The following is a 19,977-nucleotide window of genomic DNA, read 5'->3' as shown; positions in this document are numbered from 1 at the left end:
CATGTTATACTGTTCATTTTCTTTACATTTTCTTTCTTTAAATTTATACTAACCACTGTTTTACTAGCACATTCAACACGAATTAAGAAGAAGAAAAAAAAAACACGGTCGAGACCAGGGTACACGGTCGGTCGGACGTGGACAAACAAACAATTTTTTTTTGGCCTAAACACAGTTCACAAGTTAGTCAATCTCCTTACAATCAAATGCAATATGCCTATTGCATTGTAGGTTGGAATTTTGGTACACTTCCAGTAGAGAAACCTACAATCCGCGTACTATGTAGGCTAATCAATGTAAAAATATAAGCACACACCCAAAATGACTTTGATAAGTGGCCTGAGCAGTTAGTGGAACAAATACGTTACTTGAAAACTAAATTTGTGTTTTGAGGCCTTGCAAGTTGTCAAAAGTCCTTGTACTTGATAAAAGGCCCTTGAAACTCTTTGAAATGATTTCTTATTGAAAAAAATAATTAGTTTTTTAAGAATTTATTAGCGTTGATTCAAGCCCATATCCAGCCCAATCCCACAGTACTATAGCATGTACTACTTTGTGTAGGTTTAAAATGTACATTTTAATTAATATAATTGTATTATAACATGTTGTGTAGTAAAAGCATTAGACTCTTTGTACCTAGAACAGGGCCCTCAGGGAGAGCAGCACAAAGTGCTGATGAGGCTACCCTGTATAAACAAAATGTAAATAAAATAAAATAAAAATGTCTGTTACTGCCTATGTATGTGTGATAATGCATGTCACACGCAAACAGTTATTCTCTAGTGATGGGCATGGTCACTCAAAAAGTGTACTATAAGGTTTCAGAAACTTCTAAAGTTGCTCGCTTACTAGTTGTATGCACTGCAATTTTTGTGACTGGTACATCAGCGATGAAAATTCTGAAGTTTATTTGATCCACCACAGATCTCTTGGGCTATTCCATTTAAAATCCACACTACCCCTGTGGAAGATTTAGCTCAAGTCTGCCACAGAGGGAGTATCTATTTTGAATAGAATAGACAATTGGGCAACTTCCATTTGAAATACTGACTCCATTTGTGGAAAATATACGCAAAGCCATATACAGGGGGGTATGGGTTTCAAAATGATTAACTCTGACCAATTACATTTGTTTAAAAACATACTCCCAGGACATGCTCCCCGTAGATGTGTGGATTTCAACTGGAACAGCCCAATTTACACCAAATCACTAAAGGTGCAACGGTGATGAGTTCCGGTTAAAAGTACATGGCTACTGGAGAAAATGTGTGGTGTCCTGTGTTCTTCTTGAGTTTGGCATGTTCTGATTGAAATGAAGAATGATGCTAGCCTATTTATCACTAAAATAGATATGAAATACTACAAATCAATTTCACAAGATAAGAAGGCCCTGTCCGAATTACTGCTAACGGAACATTAGTTTTAATGCTAGTTTTGGTGTTGTTAGCGGTGTCGCTTTTCAACATTTTTAAAATAAAAAACTGAAAATTTAGTCCTCAATTTTATACAAGGAATGATGTATAAAAGTGAAAAATATTGTCATGTGGGGTAGAAAACACCATGTATGAAGAAGTTATTTGGTGGTCTGCACCTTGAATTCATGTAGCTAATGTCAGAATCCCAGGGTCGGGATATGTCATTGTAATTGTACCTGTTGGAGGATGGCAATCCAGCTGTGTTACCAGGTTAAACAAAATTGTATATCCATCAAAGTGTGGTGAACCCATACTTTGTATTCCTTTAACCTAATTTCTGTGTTGGACATTGACAAAAAGATACCTGCTACTATTAGTAAGCACCATTCAAAGTCACTGTCAATAAAGCAATCCAACATTCCAGTAATTGTAACTAACAACAGTGAATGCAATCAATCAAATTTTCAATTTGCTGTGTTATATTTATTAACCCCAGAAGGAGACAATGAAACACAGGGAAACAGCAAATTTTGGCAATACTTATTGGCCATCAGGATAGACAATAAATTTATTTTCATATAAAATTCCCAAGATTCCAGCCATTATATCATTAAAAGCAAAGGTGAAAATCAAAAGGCTGGGATTCCAAGATAAAAGTGAAATACTCAGCCCAATTTCTGTTCTACAGAGAACACACAACTGAGGAATCGGAATCCCAAATCAACAAATTCAAAAAGAGAAATCAAAAAGGATGGGATTCCAAGATAAAAGCGAAAATACTCAACCCATTTTCTGTTCTACAGCGAACACCCGACTGAGGAATCTGAATCAAGCCAATTAAAAAGGGGGACTCCAGAATAAGAGCAAACTACTCAACCCAATTTCTATTCTACATTAGAGGAACGTGGAGCCCACAAATAACCCGACAAAGGGGAATTTTATAATGGCTGAAACTTTCCACTCGGATTAGTGCATATAATTAGTTGCTCGAAGGCTATATTCGGGGTCACTCCCATTGTGGCCTGTACACCATCCGCGATAATCAACTTTTGAAAAGCACCCTAAACAAGGATTTAACCCTTGGCCAAAACAATACCCTAAACAGGGATTTTATTCCTTGCATCAAATTTCATACCCTAAATTTCATTTCCGCGTATTAGCAATTGCAATTTTGCTACCCTTTTTCCCAATATGTCATGTTTTTGACACCCCAAACGCGTTACGTGCGTATCGTGCTTACCCACGAAAGCTACCCTTTTTATGCGTTTTCATTATCGCGGATGGTGTACAGGCCACAATGGGAGTGACCCCGGCTATATTCCCTGGAAAAGCCTCTAGGTATCAGACCTGGAAGTTACAATGACTGAAAGAATGAATGTGAGAAATATTAATATGAAATATAGAGATACAGGTGCATATATGGAAGATGCAAAACAAAAGAAAACAAATATCTCCTTCTTTAATATGTGGCTTGTCCTCTATGGATTAAATGTAATTAAACATGACTTGTTAGTTCTTGATTGAAGCCTGAGTTGATCTGCCTTTCTCGAACAAACTCGCCATGCATGGCTCTTGAAGAACTAGTGGATTTGCACTACTATCATGGCAATTTCTGACACGAAGATATATGGGTGATGACACTGTGCAAGCTCCCCTTAATTTGGGAGAGGTGGGTGGGAATTAAAATTTTTGTCTACCCAGTCTGGTATTAATAGTGTAATAAATTTAAAACGCCTACAGTAGTGACCTAGCGCCGACTAGAGGGCAGCTCTCCTTGGCTAAAGCGCGACACTGTCACACAGCCTTGGAAACACCCGGGAAAACACTGACCTGATAGGCATGACCTGGAAGTGCCTCCACGTGGGGTCAAAGGTGTTCTTACCATGTCAGAAAACATTATTATCAGCATAATCAGAAATGGGTCTGTGTACTAAAAAATTCATATTTAAAATTGTATTTTTTTACATGAATTGTATGACTGGGAGCAACAGGGGGTAAAGTTTGGGCAGGGAAAAAAGAGAAAGGGAGGTAGAGGAAAAGAAAGAGGGTGAGAGAGAGTGAGGAGGAGTAGGTTGTTAATGAGTTTTGTAGCAGTTACATACATGTATATGCTGATATGCTACTCCTGTGATTCAATATTTGGCTAAATCTTTCAATTTCATAGTCACCGTAAACTTTTGATGAACCACTATATAGTATATAGGGGTAGTACTTGGAAAGAAAACATTCTGATTAGGGACGCACCATTAGATTCTCAGGGGGGGCATGGGAGTTTGGGTCAGGCAGAATTTTTTTTACCGCCAAAGGCGGCGAATTTTTTTTCTTTAAGCCTCCAAGAGCACAAAATTTTTTTTTCGCATAGTAGCGAGTTATTTTTTTTCAATTTTAATGTATATTTTTATACAAAGTTGGGTGGGGAAATTTTTTTTTACTCATCAGTGAGGCAAAATTTTTTTATTTTCTCACTATGGGCAAAGTTTTTTTTTATCTTCTCACTAGTGGGCAAAGTTTTTTTTTTTCAAAAAACTCCCATGCCCCCCCCTGGAAATCTAATGGTGCGCCCCTAATACTGTCTTCACAGTTTCACATTATACTCAGATATAGGTCTACATGGTATTGAGTATCTGTGGTTTGGCACAAGGATACGTCTTAGAATAGGTTCATTACTGGCATGTTGAAACATTGTGGTTACCATACTTGTGGTGTATTTGTGTAACTTTGGTTCAGGTTCTGGTCAAATACTTCAGAATACTTAAAATGAAATCTTCTGATGCCAAACCTCAGTTTTGATGAAGAAAAATAGGGGATGTCAGCTGTTGATCGGGTCACACCCCTTGAATAACTATGCTTGCATGATATATCTAGACCATTTAAGAGATGTGGTATGGACGTTTGGACAGTATTTTTTGTGGGACATGGGAGCACATCAGGCATATCGAATTGCATTCTGAATACGAAGAATGTCCTTCTGATATCACATAATTTTGATTTTTTGAAATTCGCAATGTAATACACATTTTATGGCAAATAATTAAAAATGATATTTTTGATATTTAACAGTCCTCGAAGTAAACTTTATAAATCTAATGATATGTACTTAAAGTGTATGTAGCTGGGAAGAAAAGCCCATGATCAATTGAAAATTCTGACCTCTCGTATTGAAGATATGAAATTTTACCCCAAAAACACCCAAAAAAAATTAGGGGTTTTGGGAAAAAAATGTATATCAATAATATGAAAGGTCAAAATTTCCAATTGATCGTCGGCTTTTCATCCCAGCTACATACACTTTCAGTACATATCATTAGATTTATAAAGTTTACTTCGAGGACTGTTAAATATCAACAATTTTAAAAATATCAGATTTTAATAATTGGTCATAAAATTTGTATTATATTGCGAATTTCAAAAAAATCAAAATTATTTGATATCAGAAGGACATTCCTCATATTCAGAATGCAATTCGATAGGTCTGGTGTACTCTCAGCTCCCACAAAAAATATGTCGCTAAACGTTAATATCCCATTCCCTAAGGTTTGGGAACCCACAAATTTCCCATGTGCAAAGGGGAGTAGCAAATATTTTTTGCAGGCTGAAATGGATGAGGGAAGCAAGGGGGGGGGGGAAGTAATATTTGGCATGCTGTTTGGAAATTTACCAGGGGGTGCTCATAATTATTGCACAGCCCCTTAGGGCTCATATTGAAATACCCTACCACGTTTTCACACAGAAAGAAGGCAGGATTCCCTAAGCTAAGCGCGCCCTCAGGAAAGCTCGGTCATAAAACGGATGGATTATATGCATCAGTGATACACCCTGCCCAAGATTTTAACAAAAGAAGGCTAGCACAGGAAAGCTGCAGGATGGCACACACCTTCCTGTGTAAGGGAATTTCAATATGAGCCCTTATGTGTATTTGCTGAATGCTTCTGCTGTGATTCATTATTTGGCTAAATCTCATAATGTCATTGTAAATAAAACTTTTGAGGAAGTATTTGGAAAGAAACATTCTGGATACTGACATAACAGACATAATACAATTTTGATGTACATAATAATGTTGGGTTAATTACAATGCGGATTTTGCGGGCGTGGATAAATAAAAAACAAACTACTTCTTGGAATAGGTTCATTAGGTCACCTATACTGCTGATGAACAAGGAAAGAATACATTCTGGTTACTGTCATAACAGTAGGCCTTATACTTTGGGTGTATTTGTGTAACTTTGGTGAAAGGAGTGTGGTTCGATTTTTCATGTTCTGTTTTCTATCTTATATTTGACATTCTACTTTTAAAGGCTCTGGTATGAACGTATCGACAGTATTTTTTGTGGGACATGAGAGCACAACAGACATATCGAATTGAATTTTGAATATGAGGAATGTCCTTCTGATATCAAATAATTTTGATTTTTTTTGGAAATTTGCGATATACATATTTTATGACAAGTTATTAAAATTTGATATTTTTAATTTTTTTGATATTTAACAGTCCTCGAAGTAATCTTTCTAAATCTACTGATTTGTACTTAGAGTTTGTGTTGCTGGGATGAAAAGCCAACGATCAATTAAAAATTTTGACCTTTCATATTGAAGATATGGATTTTTTCCCAAAACAAAATTGGGTCAACAATATAAGTTTTCCAAGCTCACCATCTTTCAACAACAAAAAATGTTTTCTTATTATTATCCTTCTTGATGCTTTTCTCTGTTTTTCATTATCTGTTTTGAGATTATTACTTTTTTACCAGTTTCTGGCTCATATTATTTAGGACTGGTATACAAATGTAAGTGTAATAAATTGGCAAAATTACTCGCAATTTAAATGTTTCATATTGTGTGTGTAAGACTTCCTCGGTATATCTGCAATTTAGTGATTGCACCATCTCCTATCCCCAGAGTGTGTTTTTCCTCAGAATGCTTTTTATTGCTAATCCATAGTGTTCTTGATATTCTTTTCTTTATCTTCCAGTCAAGAGGTTCTTGTGCAGAATGTGCACCTTGTGGCAAAGAAGATGGCCGGATGGGGTGCTGTGACTGTTGGATCGCATTCGCTGAGTCATGCAACTGTTGTGCCTACCCCAATATGAGAACATGCCTTGATTCACTGTGCGGACCTCCTGACAATGTAAGTTGTACAAGTTTACATTATGCCTGGGGCTAGGCAATTGCAAGGAGCGTAGTGTTTTGTTTTATGATGTGAAAAGAGATTGCCGATATATTGATCAGATGTCGCTGGTATGCCCTAGCCTCAAATCAAGGCAACGATCGTCATTAACCACGACTGAACACTGATAGCATTTTACAAGTACTGCCAGCATTGATTGCTAGCCATTTTTTAATCACACGCTGCGATTGCTAGTCTATGGGCATTATAGTGTGGAATTTAAGAAATGAGTTACAAAAGATGTATGAATAAAGTTGGCATGTGGATTTAAAACTGAGATAATTAAAAAATTACTTGTCTTTTGCAAGGGACCAAGTTGGAGACCGGATGTCCATAACCTCTTTCCCAACATAGCAATTTGTGACAAATCTGTTAGAATGGCTTGTTTAATTGGACAAACATGCTCATTATTTGGTGTTTCGCAACATTAAAGTCCAGAACTGGACAAATATCTACTTGTTGATGCCAACAAAAGTGAAATTATAGAGATGTTGGTTTTTAGCTTGCTCCCAAACATTATCCCCAAATGAATGTTTGCTACACAACTTGGTCCTATGGAAATGATACTGTGTAAAACTAAGAACCATCTCTGCCTTCTTACTGATCCTCTGATTTCTTTTCATTTTGTTTAACACAGCGATGTAGTATGGAGAAGTGCCTTAATTGCCAGACATGCCAGGGTCAAGGGATGTGTGGAGAGGCTACAGGCTGTGAGGTAGGATGTCCACTCTTTGCTATTTTCCAATAAAATGGTCCAAAACATCTATTTTTTGGTGATAATGCATTCAAAAAGTCCAAACATGTTTTTAGGGAAGTTCACTTTTTGCAACAAAATCTGTGCAAGCGCACTTTTCTTTCAAAAGAAGGTCCACTTTTTGGAATCCTCCCACTCCCCCAAATAAATCCTGTAAATATGCCTAATTCTACCAGCCCTTTTATGCTCTCTCCATGTTTACGTTGTAAGAGGTGGTATATGCATTGCCGGCTAACGAATATTGTTAATGCCCCCAGTCAGAACTCTTGCCCCTGCCCCCCGGTAAAAACCCAAATTGCGAAAATTTCCACTTTTTATGGTAATTTTATGCAAAATTGGTTGATTTTGCCCTCCCCTGAAATTCACTTTGCCCCCCCCACCATGCCCCCCAAAAAAAAAAATTCCAGGTGCCACCACTGGGAGTTGAATGGTGTTTTCTCAAAGTTCGCCGATAAGTACGCCTGAGGGAATGCGGGGGGGGGGGGGGCTTGGTAGTTTGTCACCCTGATTTACTAATTTTGAAAAAAATCCTGCTCATATTAATTTTCCCACCAAAGTTACCATGGTTAAACAGAAATATTTTGTAAACTTTTGTAAATTTTATATCCATATGATATAATAAAAGTACAAGTTGTGATAAAAGTGATTTAGTGCATTCTTTGATGATATGAGTAGCCATATTGGTGCCTTTTTTGTGAAACAACTAATTTCAAAATGAGGAGCGTGTTGCTTATTGACTTGACAGGGCCATGACACTCATATTCACTCCCATTGCAAATGGGGGAAAGTTACCTTTCAGTGTCTGGGGTGTTTTTAGCCTGAACAGACCTATTTTATGAATTTAAGATTTACACCTGCTAATGTTTATTTTAGGCCCGCACATGGGGGAGGAGGGTTGGGGGGGCAATTTGCAAAAGTATAACTCAAGTCCCAAAAATCCCAATTTGCAAGCGTAGCAAGCAAAACAAAAATTTGGGGTTTTTACTCTCTTTTGGTCAAAAAGGACCAAATTTTGGAAGAAAATATACTTTTCCCTGCATATGGGTCTGTTTATTGTATTTTGGATCCAGATCTACAGGACAGTTTATACAATACAATCGCAAGTATGGTATTTTATTGGTTTTAAGAAAAGAATACTCTATTGAACTTGAACCTGATAATGAAAAATATTAGCCCTATCCCTTTACTTATTTGTTGAGTCTCTTACCAATTTGAAAAATTCAAATTTAGACCATTATAACACTGTGGTAGTCATGATCTATAGACGAATCCAACGAGCCAAGTCATGGTCAGGATTTGGTCGGCCATCTTTGGTTCCCGCTAGCACCAACCTGGGGTATTGAGCTCCCGATTGTGCAAATAAAAGCCGCCTAACACCTGGAGAAGATGCAAAGACGAGGAGGGTTAATATAATAATATATACAATAGAGGTAATCCTGTCGCATCTATTCATACATATAGTCCTTTTGTTCATCCATTTGTACATCTATGAATACATGCGACAGGATTACCTGCGGAATTATCTCTATAGTATTATTCTATTAACCCTCCTCGACCTTATCTAGGTGTAAGGCGGCTTTTATTTGTACAACTGTTGGAACTGTATTGTGTTGTAAACTTAAATCAATCTTTTGTCTACCTGTGTTTTCGCGGAAGGTGTAAAACGGGTGATGGAATGCAGTTTAAAATTTCCACGAAGGCCGAATCATTTCACATTTTGGATGCATTGTAGCCGGCGGGGACCCAACTAAATGCTGCTAGTCAGGTGTAGGGATGCGTGTATTTGGATTCCTCTATAAGTCTACAATCTGTTGATTTGATATTGGAAAATCAATGATTGACTTCATTTGCGCCAATCACGCAAACGAGTGGCTTTATCCTTGGAATTGACTAATAAGTAACCAAAGAGAAATCGATACGATCTTATTTTAACTAAGATTTTTGTAATATTTTGACTGCGCATAGTTTTAAACTTTTCTTTGATGCCTACTGCCAACACTCTCAACAAATGCAATGATTTGCAGGGCCACTGAAGCAGCGAGGCATAATTTGAATCCAGGTATGCCCTGGTTTTCTAATGCAGGCACTAACATGGTTCAGTGGGGATCTTATATGGCCTGATCTGTTTCTGTAGGGTACCGGCCTAGTTTCTTTGTAGAAATCAAAAATTATATGGTTATTAGGTTAGATCAATTGATTATTACTATGTCTTCCAATTTGTCAAAGTCACCAGTTTTGGCCTTGATTCTACTTAATGTTTATGTGTAAACAATTGGATTGCCATGGGAATACATAATACAACAGCTTAAAGACTATTTTGTGCAAACCCCTTAAACAGGATTTACTTTGCAAGACTTCCAAACTTAACACAAATTACCATATGGGTATGCTCTCCCTGAAATACCCCGGTTTTTGGATCATGTAGTTCGAAAGACCCCCAAATTTTACCAAACCAGTGCTAAAAGACCCTGTAATTTTGATCATTTCAACTCTAAAAGACCCTCAATTGGTCATTCCTCAAATTTCTTGCATTTTCCTGGCAATTTTCAACCAGAAAGCCAAGAAAGATCCTTGACTTGATTTTGACTGTTTGCAGTTCCAACAGATCCCCTTTTTTATCCGGTACACCTTCAGGTTGCAAAGGCCCACCATCTCCGAATTCCGGGGGAACATACCCACCAAAGAATTCATGTGCCCCTTCCCCCTGATTCCAAAAAGTGGACTTACTTTGAATGGAAAGTGCACTTGCACTGCATAAAAAAAAGTGAGCCCATACCCCCTAAAAAGCTGCCCTTTTTTGGGACTTTTTGAATGCCTTATCATCAAAAAGTGGACCTTTTGTCAAAAAAATATCAAAACATTGTTTTGTAGATTTTTTTGAGGGGGGAGGGGTTGTTTGACTGTCCAAAACTTAGAAAGGATCTTGAATGATGGGCATGACACAAAATAATGTTGAAGAGAAGGAAGAACAGAATAGTTGGGATTGGGTAGGGTGGGTATTTTTGTGCCCCTTCCCCCATGTATGTTTACAGGCCTGTTTGCGTGTTTGTGTTCACAGACAAATGTGGACCCACCTATGACATTTCGTTCATAAAGTGCAGACCCATGGTAACAATGGATGTCCACGGTTGTAAGAGAGTGACAGAGGGCGCTAGATACCATAATAATTCATGCGCTATAGTAATACCAGGTCGGTTTGGCAGTTAAATTCCACACTTTCAATAGTGTAATGTCAGTGCGTATAGGTCCATGGTTACGTTGTAACTACATAGGAAGCTCAGAGGGTCATGTTTGTACATGGGGGTTGTGTGTGTGTGTGATGAAAGTCAAACTTGTTGTGTTACTTTAATTATATTTTTGTTCTGCAGTCCGCAAAATGAAAAATATACAAAATTACAAAAGAAATAATTATAAATCAATCAAGCCATGATGACATGTGCTTTTACTTCTATAGATATGATAGATGTTTATACTAGGTCTTCCTTGTCCACATGTCCCTTCCCATAAGTAGTTCGCAATTATGTCGACATTTGAAAGGTCACAGTTGCATTTTTTTGTGTTCTTACTTCTAAAGACATGATAGAGGTTTACTGTAACACAGAGTTAGGGCAAGGTCTTCCTTGTCCACACGTTCCCTTCCCATAAGTAGTTCGCAATTATGTCGACATTTGAAAGGTCACAGTTGCATTTTTTTGTGTTCTTACTTCTAAAGACATGATAGAGGTTTACTGTAACACAGAGTTAGGACAAGGTCTTCCTTGTCCACACGTTCCCTTCCCATAACCCCATAAGTAGTTTGCAATTAGGTCACCATTTGAAAGGTCATGGTTGCATTTTTATGTGCTGTATACTTCTATAGACATGATAGTATACAAATATTGATCTCAAAACCTGACTATGCCCTGAGGCGTAGCCGAGGGGCATAGTCATGGTTTTGAGATCACCACAGGCCTATAATTTTAACCATGCCCCAAATAAAAAGCAGTCAATATTTGTTTTATATATACCAAATCTTAAGATTCTTGTCATCTGTTTGGTTAAAAGTATCGATTTTGGGAAGAGAAATGAATAGTTTCAATGCCAACGGCACAGATTTCCACGTAATTATAGCGTGCAATTAATGAGTGCGTAATATCATTTTATGCTGGGAACAAAGCACACGCGGAACTATGCACAGGGAATAGTTACTTTTGCGGGCATAGTATAAACTATACCTGCACTTTTAACCAATCAGATGACGGGAATCTTTAGATGAGGTATATAAATGTTAATACTGTAATACGGAGGTAGTGTAAGGTCATCCTTGTCCATACGGTCCTTCGCAATTATGTCGCCATTTGAAAGGTCACAGTTTGCATTTTTTTGCTACATTCAGGGAAATATTATGTGGTTATTGCATATAATAGACTGTGGTGTCTGACAAAAAAGAATGACAAAAGTATTTTCCACATTTTTATTTCCCCCCCCCTGGCTTTTATAGTCATAAAGGGGGTCATCCCCTGCAGGCACCCCCTGCATATGGATAGGCCTACATTTGCTTGTTTACAATTATAATCTAAATTATTCTCAAGTTGGGCCCTCCTCAGTGCCTATTTGGGCCCCCGCCCACTAGTGCAAGGAAAAAAGAGGAAAAAGGAGGGAGAGAGAGGAAAAAAGAGAGAAGAGAGAGGGCGAGGAGGGAAAGAGAGATATTGGAATCCATACAATATGCAATACCATACGATTATTATCAATAAGCCTGGCAAAATTGTTTATTTGGGCCCCCGCCCCATACAGGCTTGCCCCCGGAAAAAATCCCAGCTACGCCGCTGGACCTCCTGACTGCTCTAGATCATGTCTAGATCCACCACTCTGGATAGCAAATAAAGTGGTGGGCATGGGTCTTTAAAACCTCCTCTACTGTGTGATAGACCACAGGTAGGTTCAATATTTTGAGTAATGCAGCTGGTATCCACTATATGAAATAGTGAAACAAAAATTCCTATTGATTGTTTATTCTCATTCTTAGCATTCTTAAATTATATTAATAACTAAAAACACTGTTTTATTTCACAAAAATATGTTACTGTCATGAAAACTCCCCTTTTTCTGAAATGAACAAACTTGCGCGTACTGCGATCTCGTTTGCGTATTGTTATAGAACAAGCTACATACTCATGCTTCGACAAGCATCTTCCGCGACGACGCTTCTGCTTCCATCTACCGAGTGATAGACGACATTGAAAAACCTGTGAAATTTAACAAGCTAAGCCACAGCCACTGACTAAGAATTTGTCCTTGATTTTGCAATTGATTACAATAAAAGAAAAGAAAAGAAAAAGAGGGGAAAACATAGACTAAAACGTGCTTTATTATAGCAATGGAATTTGTGTACTCTTTATGTATTCGATAATTATATGGTATATTAATATCAGCTTCACCATACCAATCATGGAAGACAGCTATAGGTGGCCATTCACGTGACTGTATTTCAACTTGGCAATAAATAAAGGGTGGATAATGTGTGGGTTTCACAGTTGTTTGAATCATCTGGGTTTGAATAAGTTCAAGTTAATTCCTGCTGACATAATATAATTGATTGTCATTATTGTCAGTCCATTCATTGCCATTTACAATCAACCTGTCCTTGACTTGCTTTCACTCACCTGTAAAGTCTATGACCTCGCTTTAAACTTCTCTGAAAACACTGACAAAATGAAATAATTGTGCAGAGAAATCAAAAACGTGAGTGGATTTTGCCAAAGATTTATTTTTCTCTTTGATCTTGTTTGTTTATTTACCAGGAAAGCTAGTAACCTGACATGCATTTGCACTTTCAACATGGGGGTTCTTTGGGGGGAAATTTGTGTGAAAAATAGGAATCTTTTGGGAAAATGCAAAACAGGGCCGTAGCAAGCGGGGCGGCCGAGGATTCCATGGCCGCCCCACTTTTTGAGAAATTTGTTATGTTTTTCTTTATTTTATATCTTTATTTCAATTTAGGCACATATTTGTAATTTGGCCGCCCCACATTTGTGATGGCCGCCCCACATTTTTCAACCTTGCTACGACCCTGATGCAAAGCATGGGGGTCTTTTGCAGGCAGATAGTAAAAAATTGGAGGCCTTCGAGGTAAGGTCCTAAAAATGCAAATTCCCATGTTAGTTTTCATTGATCACATTGGCCTCTATTAATTTAGAGCCAAATAAATAAGGTAAAACAAAGAAAAATGCTATTTCTTTCCAACACCTACAATACATGACTACATGTATTAACTCGCCGATGGTATTATTATCATGATTATTGGCGGAGCTTCACACAGCTGGGATGTACAAACAAGATGTAAGACTAATAGTGAATCACACATTATTGTTTTAATTAGGCCTAGGGGCCTATTTGGCACACCACTAGATGGGTCACAATTAAAGCTGCTTATTGTAATTCCAAAGGTGACATCATTAGGCATTCCAAAATTAAGGATTCAAGTTGTCGTGTGGACACACAGTTGGGAATTGAGGAAGCACAATTCCTGAGTATGCCAATCCTTAAGAATTGGCTGTCTGAACATGCTTTTTTCATTAATTTTTTTACTGTTTTATGTCAAGACATATCAAGGCATTTACAGTTTTAATCATTACAGTATACAGTTGGTGATCCTTCTAGAAGCTGGCCCCATCAGTTCCTGGAATGTGAGAAGAGAATGCATTTAGGTGTCGTGTACAAACAAGTTATATAAGTACTGCTGATAGTATTGTGTGTCACACACAAAATAGCTATCTACTGCTGATAGCAATGTATGTCAAATATAAACAAGCTATCTGCTGTTGAGAAAATTAAGTCATTTATAAAAGTAGACCCAGTTAAACTCACATTTTAAAGGAAATGTTACAATATGGCTTAAAGTAAAGAAATATTAACAGACATTTCTTAAGTAAATTTTAACCTAATAAGATAACTCATACCAAGCAGGGCTGTTTGGAAGTTATGTTGACCTGTTCTTAACTATAACTATTACTTTGGCAAGTTGCAAAAAATGATAAATGACACCAGGTTATTACAATACCATCATCTATACTTGACAGGAGTTGGTTTCATACCAAGGTAAAGGTGGCCAACCTTGATATCCTTGACATTGATTCTACTATAATTATGTTGGTCACTTGGTGTCACAACTAGGGGGGTATGCTTAATATTTGAGGTTGAAATCCAATATGCCACCTTTTCTTAGTGGGCACTCAACTTTAGAAGTGACGGATATGTAGGGGCCTATCGGGTACAAAATGTTATTTTAAAAAGGGGGTCATTGGGTACAAACAAAATGAAAAAGGGGGTCATTGGATATAAGATTTCAAATAAGGGGTCATCGGGTAGAAAATTTTGAAAAATGGAGCAAAATTCTATTTTCTTGTTCCAAATTTTCCCAATTTGAATACAAATTTTTTTAAATAAGAGAATTTGAAAGTTTGTGGCATTTTGATGATGGTATTCTAGAAAAAAAGGGGTCATTGGGTAGCCGCAACTAAAAAAAGGGGGGGGGGTCTTCGGGTATAGTCGACTTCAAAAGAGGGGGCCTAATCGGCCTATTGACAGGCACATACCGTCAATTCCAAAGTTGAGTGCCCACCCCGGGGAACAACCATCCTCCAATTTGTGTTGACCCAGAACAGATGGAGAGAAAGACTATTATGATAATTACTGTGACTTGTATACAACTATCCTTGACTGGGGTTCATTCACACCAAGATAGAAGTAGATACCCTTGACATTGATACCATATATTATATGTTATTTTGTATTATGAGTGGTTTCTATGGTTTTTCAACAAACCATGTTTAATTTTTCCCAGAAGTTGTAACATCTTCATTCAATTGAGTGAACAAAACATATATTTGGTAAACCATGGTATTAACCATAAAACCAACCATGAACTCATTTAGGGAGCACTTCAAAGCAGAACACAGCAACCACAAAGCCAGTTTAATATATTTTTCATCTTACCAGAACCCACATAAAATTGGCTTAGCACACAGCATAGCCTGAGTATGCCCACTCAACCACAAGATACTTGTAAGTGAATAGATAGCACTGGACATACTTGTGACACAGTCTAATCAGATCAAAGTAGGCAATGATAAAATTGAGATATAGACAAAAGTAAGGAGCAAAAATGAAATAATAAAAATTCCTTTAAAAAAGGAATGGGGCGCCCAAATTATGTGAGCTTGGACGTGATATGGTGAATTCCATGGCATGGTGTTTAGATTTGGTCCCGGGATTTGGTATCATAATGATTTTTTCTAGGGAAGAGTAGAAGATGATCAAATGCAAGACAAATGTGTTTGATTGGGGAAGGTGTATCACAGGACCGTTTTGGATGAAATAAATTGAATTGGAATGAAGCTGTCGTGTCAATTTGCGATTATGTGGGGTGGGGAGTTCAATTTTGGGGCATATTGTAGTGATGATATTGCTTTGGATATTGAATATTGTTGAATTTCGTTATGCAGGGGGTATATGATGGATAGTATAGAAGAGGATCTACCCTATGTTGACCAAAAGAAAAGTTTTTATGAATGTATAACGTCTGTGATATACATATACATCATAACGTCTGTGATACATATACATCATCTACTTGCTAATACACTGAAAATCTAATAGAGATGAAGGATAAAAGACAATTACAGAACATTCATTCTTCAAAAGTAGCTATATGGGTATACAATGTTTACAAGATAAGAACGTTAATGTTTTGTACATGAACGTAACATCTTTGATACATAGTTGTTAACACACTGAAAATCTGACTAGAGATTTACAATTTGATGATATCCAAAAGAATACTTACTAACTTAGCATTGAAGAATTAAAATAATTACAGAACTTTCATTTGTTAACATACACGTAGCAATGATTAACAATGTTGAAAATACAAACGTAACGCTTTTGTTCATAAACATAACATCCTCGACACATCTAGGATCCGCATAATTTGTTGATTAATGTCATAAACAGTCACAAAAGATTTATGGTCTGATCATTTTATCATTTTAAGGGGACCCGATATTGCATTTGGAAGAACCAGGCTTTTCAATTACTATCAAAACTGCTGGGTACCAAACGTTTTGATACAGCTTGTATAGTAATTTGTTCTAATTTCCATGCAAAAGGAGCCAGTTGTTTCATCCTTAAAACAAATAGGCTACACCATAATAATATTTCCAATTACCATGCAGATAGATAAGACCTTGGTAAGATAAGCGTGTTAATTGTTATGTCACTATCACTATCTTGATCTTGATAAGATGCCTGACTTTGAAACTTTGGGTACAAAAACTCATACTCTGCAAGTTAGGTCAAATTTTGCACTATGATTGTTTATTTGAGCTTATTGGACTATGCCATTCAGATTAGGCTATTGTAATCCATAGTGTTGGTCACCGCTCTATCGGGTTCTAAGAGGCGGTAAACTGGTTACAAAGGTCAAAGTGGTTACAAAGGTCAAAGGTCTCGATTTATTTGGTGTTTTTACAAATCCATTAATTTTGTCTTTTAAACAAAGAATATACGCACACCATTTTATCCTGTGCATAACAGAAAACAATAATAAAATCAAATCCAAGCATATTGTGGATTTATTTCTGAGCAAGGGCATAATTTTAGCAAAATAGCACAACAATTGCGGAGTAAATCTAGTAAGACTGAAATTAGAAGCTACTCACAAGTACATGCCTATATTGTGGGACGCCTCCGTAGAGGGCGCCCCAAAAACCCCTCTATTAGAGCAGGGACTGTCTTTTGGAATTTGCAGGAGAGTATTAAATAGCACTTCTGGAGCCTTTAGAGCATTTACAATAGAATGTAATGAGAGAATGGTCAACTAAGGAGAGCTAAAAATCACTCTTCTATATCAGATTTAAGGAGAGCAGTAGAAATCGCTCTCCTAAAAGGCAGTCACTGACTAAGAAAATGAACGTCAATCAAGTATGCTAGGGACTTGGGGATTAAAACATCGGTATTAAAGCTTAAGGCCAAAAAAAGGGCCCACTTGCATAAGTAGGTGAAAGCCATCTTAGCGCATAGCCCTATACACTGCACCTTTTTTATATGCTTTTTTTTAGTTATTAAAAAAATGGCTACATAACAGCAAAATGTTTGAGAGACGCCCCTTTCTTTTTTGGCCTACAGTACTGAGCAAGTTAGTAATGGTAATAACTCAATAATATTGTCAAATTTGTGACTGTTTTTAGTCTGATTTGATCATATCATATGGGTCACATAAAGTGTATAGTCATTCATTGTCTATGATACATGAGGGGTTCACTTGAGCATGCTTTATTTCACTCCCCCCAAAACTTATGTTTAGATCATTTACTTGCCAACAGGTAGTAATTGGCCTAGAACAAAATATAGGTTAACACAATGTAACATTTACAATGGTTAAACTGTTGATCATTGAATGTAGAACACAGGTGAACTTTCATGAATAAGGTAACATACTTTTCATTCCAGACCAATTAATACCTGTAGGCAAGTAAATGATCTAAACATAAGTTTTGGGAAATCAACCTGGATATATATTTTCATTTCTTATATTTTGATACATGGAAAACAGTGGCAGGAATTATATAAATAAACATTTTTAAACAGGTTCGCCGTTGCAAACAATTATCTCTTTAATATGTTGATCATTTTGGCCTATAAGGAGTTTTACTTCAGCATACTTTATTTCCCGCTGATGCTTACAAGCATGTTAAGATAAGTAACCATGGTAAAGGGAAAACTATTTCATTCGTTTGGTTCCAAAACACTACATGTTCTGCTTTAAATCAGCCCAATTTTAGCCCCTGTGCCCCACCCATTTGACAATCATGGACCCATCCCTATAAATGTATTGAAACATATAAATGTATTCTTTGAAATCTGAAAATGAATGATTTTCTTTAATTTTGTTTCATTCTTTTTCTTCATATAGGCCAGCATAAGCATTCCGCTTGAGCCTGGTCCCATCAGGACCCAAGCGTGTGTCCACTAGAACTGACTGGTTAAACAAACAATCAAACAAACTACAATTTTAGGTCATCCAAAGGAAAAGACCTTATGACATCACAAGTCATGTGTGTAGTGTCAGTCAACAATGTGCAGAAGTTTGGTTCAAATCCTATTTTATTGCAACCAAACTTGGTCATTGCTGCTTTAAGGGTGCTTTCATGTATTGGTGCTATCTAATGTGACATACTGAGGTCAAAGGTCATTTGAGGTAAATTGTAAATAGGCTGAAAATTTTCAATCTGTTCTCATGTGAACATTTTTAATTCAACTGTAACCAAACTTGGGCTATAGTGTGGTCAGGGTCACACACTAAGGTCAAAGGTCACATGAGATCAACTTTTAAAATAGGCTGAAAATGAAAAAAAAACTGTCTCATATCTTCGGACGACCTATCTGGGACCCCATCCCAGTTTTAAAATATTTGAATCATATTTACAAAGTGGTTTGTTTGTTTATAGGACACTAATTAAGACTGTATGAACTTTTGTGGCCAAATCTGGATTTTGAGTATTTTTGACTCAACATTGTGCTTGATATCAAAGCATGACATAATACTGACATTGCTTTTATCTTAATTTTATCTTGTTTTTTCTTTCCAATTTATTTTTTTCAGTGTGCTGGATGTGACTGTGCTTGCCAGAATCCTGAGTGTGAAAACATTGATTGCTTGTGCTTCAAGATCTCACTACACTGACCAGAGGATTCCACAAGCTTGTTATAAGAACCTGTAGTCTCCTTTGAAAAGAGTGGTGCTCAACATAAAGGAGGAATCACTTCAATTGAAGTTCAATGGTGACCACCAGATGTGTTTGTCCACAATTCCACTGGATGTATGTACACACAAACAATAATTATACTTTGTGTACATATGCTTATAGTCACTTGTTTCTAATAATTTGGCAGCCTGGTTTGGCAGTAACCAGATTGTGACAGAATGATGAAAATAAGTATTGGGCAGCCTTAATGGTAATAGCCCAGGAAGTTCAGCCAAATCTATTCAAAGATGACAACAATTTCCTACCATTTGATAAGTCTTTCTTTATTTGTTCCTTCCAATTGCCAGAAATTCACAAGAAGGCCGGAAGCTTTTTGGATCCCACCCTTTTTCCAGTCCTGCTTGTTTGAGAGAATGAAATATCTGCAGGACATGTTGAAGCCAATATTTTGATATCAGTACTAAAATGGATTTTGTACACAATTTTCTAGTATATTAATTTTTCAGGTATGTGCACTAAACCTCTATTAAAAACCAAAGAAAAAAAACAAAATTTCCAGTACCTGTTTATACCCTAACAACTGAATTGGTTACAAAGAGGACTATGTAATGTATTGGAGATGTGGTATTACAATAGTCGGTAGGAATAAAGGTGCCAGGGTATTTTAGTAGATATCTACAAGAAAATCTTATTTCCAAAATTTCAGTTGATTCAGAGAATGAATTTGTGATTTTCGCATAATTATATGGACAGCACCCTATAGGCTACTGTGTTGTAATTTAGAGCTGTTGACAGCCCAAAAATACAAGTTGGATGAGATCTTTGTCAAACGATTGAATCTGCAAGAAAGCTTATGTGCACATAATTCGCTGACCTAGTGCGCATTAGTAACCA

General features: G+C 36.9%; 1 protein-coding gene across 1 annotated transcript in view; it reads left to right on the top strand.

Annotated features, from left to right (window-relative positions):
- LOC140168581 (uncharacterized) overlaps positions 1-19,667 on the top strand; it is a 49,391-nt gene extending 29,724 nt beyond the window's left edge. The window contains exons 4-6 of the mRNA XM_072191981.1: positions 6,388-6,543; positions 7,220-7,297; positions 18,981-19,667. Of these exons, the coding sequence (XP_072048082.1) occupies positions 6,388-6,543; positions 7,220-7,297; positions 18,981-19,061 (315 nt within the window). The 3' untranslated portion in view covers positions 19,062-19,667. The remainder of the gene's footprint in view (positions 1-6,387; positions 6,544-7,219; positions 7,298-18,980) is intronic.
- The last annotated feature ends 310 nt before the right edge of the window (positions 19,668-19,977 follow it).

Source organism: Amphiura filiformis, chromosome 13 (assembly GCF_039555335.1).
Source record: "Amphiura filiformis chromosome 13, Afil_fr2py, whole genome shotgun sequence".
NCBI lineage: Eukaryota > Metazoa > Echinodermata > Ophiuroidea > Amphilepidida > Amphiuridae > Amphiura > Amphiura filiformis.
This window is presented reverse-complemented; position numbering and strand designations above follow the sequence as displayed.